This window comes from Carassius carassius, chromosome 31 (assembly GCF_963082965.1).
Source record: "Carassius carassius chromosome 31, fCarCar2.1, whole genome shotgun sequence".
NCBI classification, from domain to species: domain Eukaryota; kingdom Metazoa; phylum Chordata; class Actinopteri; order Cypriniformes; family Cyprinidae; genus Carassius; species Carassius carassius.
The window spans coordinates 11,212,542-11,221,192 of record NC_081785.1 but is presented as its reverse complement, the minus strand read 5'-3'; the positions used below and the strand labels follow the sequence as shown (position 1 = coordinate 11,221,192).

Genomic DNA, 8,651 nt, shown 5'->3' with positions numbered 1-8,651 from the left:
CTATTGTTTAAAAAGTCCTTAATCCAGTAATACATTTTCCCGTCTATTCCAAGCCTTATTTTTTTAATTAACACACCATCCTTCCAAAGCATATCATACGCTTTTTCCACATCAAAAAATATAGCAGCAACTACTTCTTACACACTTGGGCCTTCCGTATATCACTCTCCATTTTAATAACTGGGTCCATCGTTGACCTTTCTTTCCTGAAGCCGCTTTGGAACGGCGTTATCAAATTCCGAGAATCAACATAAAAAGTCATTCTCTCCACAATCATTCTCTCCATTACCTTACCCAGGTGGGATGACAAAGCAATTGGCCTATAGCTTGAAGCCACAGTAGAATCTTTCCCCGGCTTTCATATTGGAATAATAACAGCCATCTTCCAGCTCTTTGGAATTTTCCCTTGATCCCACACCTTATTAAATAATTCCAACACAGTATTAAGAGCCTCGTTACTGAGATGATTCAACATTGCATAACTTAATCTATCTTTTCCCGTAGCTGTTACCTTCACCTTGCTTATAGCCTTTTTAGTTCACTCACTGAAAAACTTGCGTTCATGCTATCATCTTGATCCTCTACATTTTTTTAAAAGATATTGATACTGTCTTTTTGTTGCTGCTCTTTTATGTCTTTCATCATCAGTTAAATTGAGACTACTATGAACATTAGCTATAGCTTTGACCATTAACGCTGCTTTATCTTCATCCTTCACTGCCACAGTGTCACCATTCTTAAGGACTGGATACCTCCAAGATTGCCGCACCCCACTCATTTTTTTAACTACTCTCCATACCTCATTTACGGAGGTTTGCCTTCCTAAAGTGTTACAATACTTTGTCCAGTAATCCTTTTTAACTTTCCTAATCACTTTCCTTACCTTAGCCTGCTCTCTTTTATATTCCAGATACTTTTGGAAGCTTAAGCTATTTTAAAAATCTTTAAACGCTTTATTTCTACTGCTTATTGTTTGTCTGCATTCATCTGTCCACCAGGGTACCAATTTCCGCTTCTTACTTCCAGGCCTCGACTCAGCAATAGAAGCTTTTGCAGCCTCCACCATAGCTATACTAACATTTTCTGTAAATTCATCCACATCATCTATCACCTCAACTTGACCCATATTCCTATCACTTATAAATGTAAACATTGTCCAATCAGCTTTATTAAAATTCCATCTTTCAGAGAAACACTGGGTCACATTGCAGCTCCTGCTACCCATCCTACACATAATCGGATAGTGGTCACTTCCAATCATTGACTCACTATAGACTTCCCATATTATTTGACCTCCAAGAGACTGAGAAACTAAAGTCAGATCTAATACAGACTGCACCCTCATCCCAATATGAGTAGGTGACCCATCATTTAAACAAACCAACCCCTTCTTATCCATAAGCTCTTCTAAAACCAAGCCATTGTGATCTGTTTTATCCCCTCCCCACAGGGAACTATGTGCGTTAAAATCTCCTAGCCATAATATTTTGCCACCTTCTTGCCCTTCAACCAACTCTAGTGCTTCAATATCAAGTCTTTTACAGGGATTATAAAAATGTACAACATTTAAACTACCATTATCACACCAAACCTCAGTAACTAAATGCTTCACCCTTACCTAAAACTCTGTAGGGAACCCCCACCTTAATAAAAGTAGCACACCCACCCCCACTACTATCACTCCTATCATTTCGCTCACACACATACCAATTTAAAACAAAATTCAGATGAGGTTTCAACCATGTCTCAACAACGCAAATAATCTCAGGTTTAGTCTCTAATTCGAAGATAAACCTCTTGAGCTCTTGCCTATTTGGCACCAGGCTTCTAGCATTCCACTGTAGAATATATATATATATATATATATATATATATATATATATATATATATATATATATATATATATATATATATATATATATATATTATTTTCCTCTCTTCCCTTCCCTCTTTTTTTTCTTTCCCTTTTTTAAGTTTTACCTCACTTCCGTTTCCTGTTCAAAGCTAATAAATACTACCTTCAAAGTTTTTTCTTTTCTTTTTTTATTTAGTGTCATAATGTTTCATAATATATTGAACTGATCACGAAAATATAAAACAAAATGTATTTCATGTTATTTTTGTGAGTTTATTATTTGTGACTACTGCAGAGTTCATACATAAAGACATACATAAACGGTTTGCTGTATAAAGCCATTTATTTGACATACACTGCAATTTTCCACCAGTTCTTTTTGAGATTCGTTAACAACTTTTGAGGTTAAATGATAAGTAAAAATTAAGGCAATTTCAACTTTTAACACTGAAATCACACTGGCTTTTGGAAGAAAGGTGAGTCATTCTATATGTTGTCTTATATATCTTAAGCATCTCATATATTGATTAGTCTTTTTTATTTGTCTGCACCAGTAAACTATACAGAAGTCAGACTAAGATTTTCATATGGGCCGACGCCAAATAACACCCCCCTTACTACTGATTTATCCAGTAGTTTTGCTGTTCTGGGTAAACAAAAATTTGTAAAAAAAAAAAAAAAAAAAAAAAAAACCTCTTAACAGTGTATAATAATACATCAGCAATGCTGAGTGATTAAGTACTTAATTCACACCACCAAACTATGCATTGTGAACCCAGAGCCCTTTGATAACTGACTCTAAATAAATAGCCCATACAGACAATAGTGGGTTTAACAGAACCCAAAATTCAGGCACCTGTGATTTCCTCAGCGATCGCAGCTGGGACAAAGGTAATCTTTGGATTCACACTAAAGGTAGTAGTGGTTTAAAGTATTTTCTGCCCATGGCTGTGTTCAAACTGAGACAATCCCTCTTGTACACAATACATGGGGTATTCTAGTGCACAGAGTGAGGTGTCTATCTACTAATTGTATTTGTACAAATGGAGCATCTATGGAGTCAAAATTCAACTCTTGCCAAAGAGAATGGTATGTTTGGTTAGGATTAGAAAGCAGTGTTATAACAACTAGATATAACATCAGATGCCAGAAAGTGTTGAAGGGGAGGTTCGGGACGGGCAGATTTTTTCTTGGTGCTGACCTTATTTTAATACAGTGCATGGGGTTTCTAAAATAATTAAATTACAGTTCTAGCTATAATGTGTGCAATGATCCGTGGCGCCGCTATGGTTTCTGAACCCCCTGAACAGCTTGTTGACTCAGGCTCCCTCCACAATCATGTTCCGGGGGGCTGGGGGTCCCCCTTGGAAAAAAAATCATATTTCGGGCTCCCTCTCACTCGTTAGGACCTTGGAATCGTCCTAACCTCCAGCCCCCTCACAGCACCCCTGGCAATGCTATTATTACTATTATTATACTGTATTCAGCAGCATTTTGTTGTTTCGTTGTTCTACCCTGTCCCATGACAACTTAAAAACTATGTAAGAACAGATCACAGAGAAGAAAAGACAGAGTCTCCTTAGCAGTGAGAGAATGTGGGTTTCACTGTTGGTTTACACGTTTTCTTCACAAGCATACAGTTCAGCTTACGGAAGGTCCTGGTCTAAAGAAATAGCTACCAAATTTGAGATCGATGAGTTTGGAATATACTGGAAAGATGCTGGTGATCTGTGTTTCAGTCCCTGAGAAGACCTGCTAGCTGACAGGTAGTCCTGTATTGTTTTTTTTTTCACGGATGGAGGCCAGCATGTCTGTGACCAGCTCTGACAGGCCATACGCAGGCTTCCAGCCCCAGTCCTGACGTGCGTTCGAGTCATCAAACCGCACTGGCCAGCTGTCCGCTATTAATTGAACATTACATTGTATAAGTTTTTTCATTTCATTATTCAAGAAGAACACATACAGGCAGACAATGACCAAGATAGGTATTATTACTACAGTTAACTACGAACATTAATATTAAAGAAATGATTCACCCAAAAATTTTAATTTGCTGGAAATATACTCAGCTTCAGACCATCCAAGATGTAGATGAGTTTGTTTGTTCAGTTTAATTGATTTGTTAAAATTCAGCATTACATCACTTTCATCAATAGGTGCCATCAGAATGACATCAAACAGCTGATATAAACATCCCAATAATTTACAAGTAATCCATGTGACTCCAGTCCAAATTAATTAATTTCTTGTGAAGTAAAACAGTCCTCTATCCATAATATTGTTTTCTGATAGACTGGAGTCATGTTGATTATTGTGATGTTTTTTACCAGATGTTTGGGCTCGTTCTGACGGCACCCATTCACTGCAGAGGATCCATTGGTGAGTAAGTGATGTTAAATCTCTTCAAATATGTTCCAAATAAACAAACAAACTCATCTATATCTTGGATGGCCAGTGGGTGAGAACATTTTCAGATGATCACCATTTTTGGTGATCTATCCTGGTTACAAAATTAGTTCAAAAGAACATTCTTTCACTCACTGCTGTTCTTACCAATAGTCTGGCGGATGGTATCAGGATTGTATGTGACCCTCAAGTTGGGCAGGTGTTTGCGAATCTCCTCCGCCACTTCTTCAGGTGTGAAGCTCATAGCTGCGATGTTGTAAGTGCGCAGAGAAAGTTGGCTTTCAGGGGCCTGCATAAACTCAATGGTGGCCCTGTGGCAGTCAGATATGTGCATCATTGGAAGCCTTGTGTTGGAGCGCAAGTAACATTCATGGTGGCCGGAGCTAAGGGCATCGTGAAATATCTGGACAGCATAATCTGAGGAAAAGAGGGTGTATACAATAAGGTCAGAATAGCGTGTTGTTTACTGCGAGTAAATGACAAAGCTATGAATGTACAACTAATGATTGTGTCTTTAAGTGAGAAAATGCAGGATGGCTGGTTACCAGTAGTGCCTCCTCCTGGCTTGGTGTGGGCAGAAACAACTCCTGGGTATCGCAAGCATCGGAAATCCAGGCCATATTTATGGTGGAGATACTGGTCCAATCAAAACACAGTTAGGATGTTGGCATTTCATAATTAGATAGCATGTAAGGGATAAACATTTCTCGTTAAGCTTATGAAGCATATTTACAATAAACTTTTACACAAATTATAATTTTCAATTATTATGATCATACTATTAATATAAATTAATATAGTACTACTAAAATGATTTAGCACACTACCGGTCAAAAGTTTGGAATGTTTCTGAAAGATGCCTTATATGCACACCAAGGTAATATTGAACTGTTTTCTATTCTAACATATTTTAAAATGCAAAGATAAACCATTACTTCATTGTCACACGATCCCTCAGAAATCATGCTAATATGCTAATATTTATCAAGACACGTTTTATGGCACATTATCAATGTAGAAAACATTTTTGCTGATTGAGACCATCCTGCACTGCCATTTAAATGTTTGGGGTAAGTAAGATTCAAAAAGAAATGAATACTTTCATTAAGCAAGGACATATTAAATTGATCAAAAGTGAGTGTAGACATTTAAAACTTTACAAATGAATGCTGCTCACAGGACTTTCTACTCATCAAAGGCTTCTTTCAAAAACATCCAAATAAGCATGAAAATAATTTCCCCAGAATAGTTAAAACATGAAAACATAAATCTTTACTTCCCCCATCAGCTCTGCATGGACTTTGGAAACCCCATAAATGGTGCGGGGTCTCTGGATACAGAGGTCAGGTGCTGGATCACGGGGAGATGAAGGGCCGAATGCTCCGATGGTACTTGGAACAAACAGTCGCAAGCAGTTCTCCTGAGCCAGGTCTAACACATTATGTAGACCTAAAGAAAGAGGAGTGGGGGGAGGAGAAAAGGAGATAGGGACAAGGGCAACAGGAGAAGGACAGAATGTGGGACGTCACGGATATTGGAAACCTTACATTGTAAATGTAACAGAAACACGTAAAACATGTTTGACTGAATTTTCCCACCTGTGATATTGATGGTGCGGGCAAGAGCCACGTTAGCTTCCCCGATAGCACTGAGTAATGCACTGTAATGCACCAGCCAGGTGATTCTGTTATTCACAACCAGCTCCCTCAGGTTTTTATAGTCCAGCACATCAGCATATACAAATGGACCTTTAAGGAGGATCACCAATCAGACATTGGAATTTAAATGAGAGCTTTATTCTACTTTAGAATATGAGTGAAATGCGACTGAAATGTAGGCAACAATTTAAAATAAATTTCAACTCATTAAAATCAGGAACCAATAAATTTGACAGCATTTTTAGTGTGAATCTAAGTTAATACAGGTTAGTCTATTATTGTTAATTCATAAATATACTATTGCTTATAGTTAAATTTATAGTTTAAAATACAGTTATGGCCATTTACTTAACTAGAAATGTTTCCAATGCATTAATATTCACTATTGTTCAAAAGTTGGAGTTGTTACACATTTTTTATTTTTTTATTTTTAAAGTCTCTTATGCTCACCAAGGCTGCATTTATTTGATAAAAAATACAGTACAAGCAAAGCTGAATTTTCAGCAGCCATTTCTCCAATCTTCAGTGTCACATTATCCCCGAGAAACGGTTTGATTCATCTAAAGCATCGTTGCTTAATAAAAAAAGGATTTATTTAAAAAAATAAATAAATAAATGTCATTAACCGATGTTAACTTATCGTACACTGTTACTGAAATGTATTTGGAGATTTGAAATATACTGTAAGTAAAAAATAAATAAAAAAAAACTCCTACTGTAAACTATAAGTCAGTTTATGGCACCACACTCTACATGTGGGTCTATATATGTTGCAAATGATGCAACCGTCTGTCCATATCAGAGCTGTACATCTCTCTTAGTGTCTACATACCCATGTTATAAACTTCAGTGGGAGGCCTCCTAATGTCCGACAGAATGATGTTTTCCTTTCCATACTGCTTCCTGATGCAAAAGGAATTCAATATTATTAATAATTCAATTAAATAAACAACAACAAAGTGAAATGATCTTTCAGTTTTTACAGAATTATAAAGAATCTGCCTCAGAAAATTAAAAACAGCTTACAGCAAACATCTATGCAAAGACCAGGCAAATATCCAATCTATGCAAAGTTGCAAAAACTGTGTGTTCTGGAGACCAATTTCAAATTTCTCCCATGCATTTTTCAGCTGTTCACTAACCTCAGCATTTGAGCTAGTCCAACTCCAAGCTGTCCCAAACCACCTATAACAGGTGAAAAACACTATGAAAGGAGCTTAAACACGCCACAGCAGCAAACATTTTACAACCAGAAACTACACCACTCACAAAGCCGCAAATGAGCGCCAAGTAAGCTGAATAAATTCCCTAAATCTAAATATGAATGAAAAATGTTACTGCATTATTATTAAAATGAAAACACCTATACTGGAGGACAGAGGTACAGTAAATGCACAATAAAAGAAAAACATGATACCATACATAATAAGTGATCAACTCCAGTAGACAACTAAAAACATAATACGTAGGAATATTGTACAGAATTTGGTAAATACTCAGGACTCGTATGACACCGTTTGTAGTGTCTGCAAATCAGTGCACATGCAAATGAAGTAAGCACGCAAAAATGACAGTGGCAGTTTCGAAAACAGGCCTAAGTCATTTTAAATAAGCTCCGTGATTGCTGTTGTCCAGACATTTTTCAGCTCCACTTCGACCGACAATCTATTTACTCACTCTGTTGCACAAGCATAAAACAGTCGCGCGCTCCATTGTGAGCACGCGGAGCGCTTTAAACACTGTTTATTCCCAACCTATTGTCATGGCGATCAATAGGATCGTCTCTTACGAGGCACGGAAAACAAACACAGAAGACGTGACGCAAGAGAGATATTTACACCAAAACAGTACAGTTTGTCACACATTATTTAAGCAGCTGGGAAGCAGATGGCACCTGTGATGAGGACCCGAGGACAGTCCGTGGGAGGCTCGGAGGACTCGTTGCTCGGCCATCGGTTGATCTGACGTGGCGATAAACTCATGCCGCGAACCGAAAAACCTTTGCACAACGAGCGGACACACGAGCGGACACCTGACAGCATGTCATTTATCTGTCAGTGAATAAACATATCAGTTTATTCAGATATTCAGAAAGAACACATCATAACAATTGTCCTTTTTAGTTTTCGCTAAACTGAGGGCCAAGTCGTTATTTCACCTTTAAAAGTGAATTGACTGATACCCGAAAAATATGTAAACCAGTAGTTCAGGAAAAAGCGCATTATCTCACCTTGAGCTTGTCAAAACTTGAAATCCGTGACGATGTGAACCCCGTGTCTTGCACCAAAATCACAACATTGCTGTGGTGTATCCGGTAGTGGACAATTAAGTAAATAAGTGCTGATAAAAGGGATTTTCATGGTATTTAACCGTTAGAATTAAGAGATTACGGTCCGATTGGTTGCCAGAAAAGCGCATCGAATGACCATTGGATAAACACGCTGCCGGAGCAGAGAATGCTGGGAAATGTAGTTTTATCTTGCGTTGTCCATTAGCGCTACAAGAGGGCAAACTTGCTGACGGTTGTCCACTCCGGATATATATTGTGTAGGTGAGTTTAGCTGAGCTGGGGCTTTACCCTAATGACTTCAATGGCCGGTGAAATGTTATTGTTTGTGTGTGCGCGTGCGCAGATAGCACTTTTTAATAACCAAATTTCATATTGAAAATTGAAGTATTTTAATATAATGTCAAACATTTCAAATAACAAATATAATCTCCAAATAGGTAA

General features: G+C 37.6%; 1 protein-coding gene across 3 annotated transcripts; it reads right to left on the bottom strand.

The window, feature by feature from the left end:
• Window positions 1–2,189: 2,189 nt before the first annotated feature.
• LOC132111549 (L-threonine 3-dehydrogenase, mitochondrial-like) lies at window positions 2,190–8,410 on the bottom strand. Of its 3 annotated transcripts, XM_059518943.1 has the most exons (9): window positions 8,151–8,410; window positions 7,815–7,971; window positions 7,063–7,105; window positions 6,753–6,823; window positions 5,861–6,010; window positions 5,539–5,711; window positions 4,808–4,898; window positions 4,410–4,679; window positions 2,190–3,757 (listed from the first exon to the last, which is right to left on the bottom strand). In XM_059518943.1, exons 2-9 carry the CDS (start codon window positions 7,960–7,962, stop codon window positions 3,612–3,614), a joined length of 1,092 nt encoding a protein of 363 aa, XP_059374926.1. In that variant the 5' UTR covers window positions 7,963–7,971; window positions 8,151–8,410; the 3' UTR covers window positions 2,190–3,611. The 3 variants fall into 3 exon arrangements, with proteins under 3 accessions (XP_059374926.1, XP_059374928.1, XP_059374927.1); XM_059518945.1 differs by lacking the exon at window positions 7,815–7,971 and having other exon boundaries at window positions 8,151–8,401; XM_059518944.1 differs by lacking the exons at window positions 7,815–7,971; window positions 8,151–8,410 and adding an exon at window positions 7,598–7,768.
• Window positions 8,411–8,651: the final 241 nt, after the last annotated feature.

Coding starts and splice junctions, on each gene's coding strand:
- LOC132111549 (XM_059518943.1), bottom strand. CDS start 7,962: ATGCTGTCAGGTGTCCGCTCGTGTGTCCGCTCGTTGTGCAAAGGTTTT. Junction 6,011..6,752: donor CACTGAAGTTTATAACATGG/GTATGTAGACAC, acceptor TCCTCCTTAAAG/GTCCATTTGTATATGCTGAT. Junction 4,680..4,807: donor GCCAGGAGGAGGCACTACTG/GTAACCAGCCAT, acceptor TCTTTTCCTCAG/ATTATGCTGTCCAGATATTT.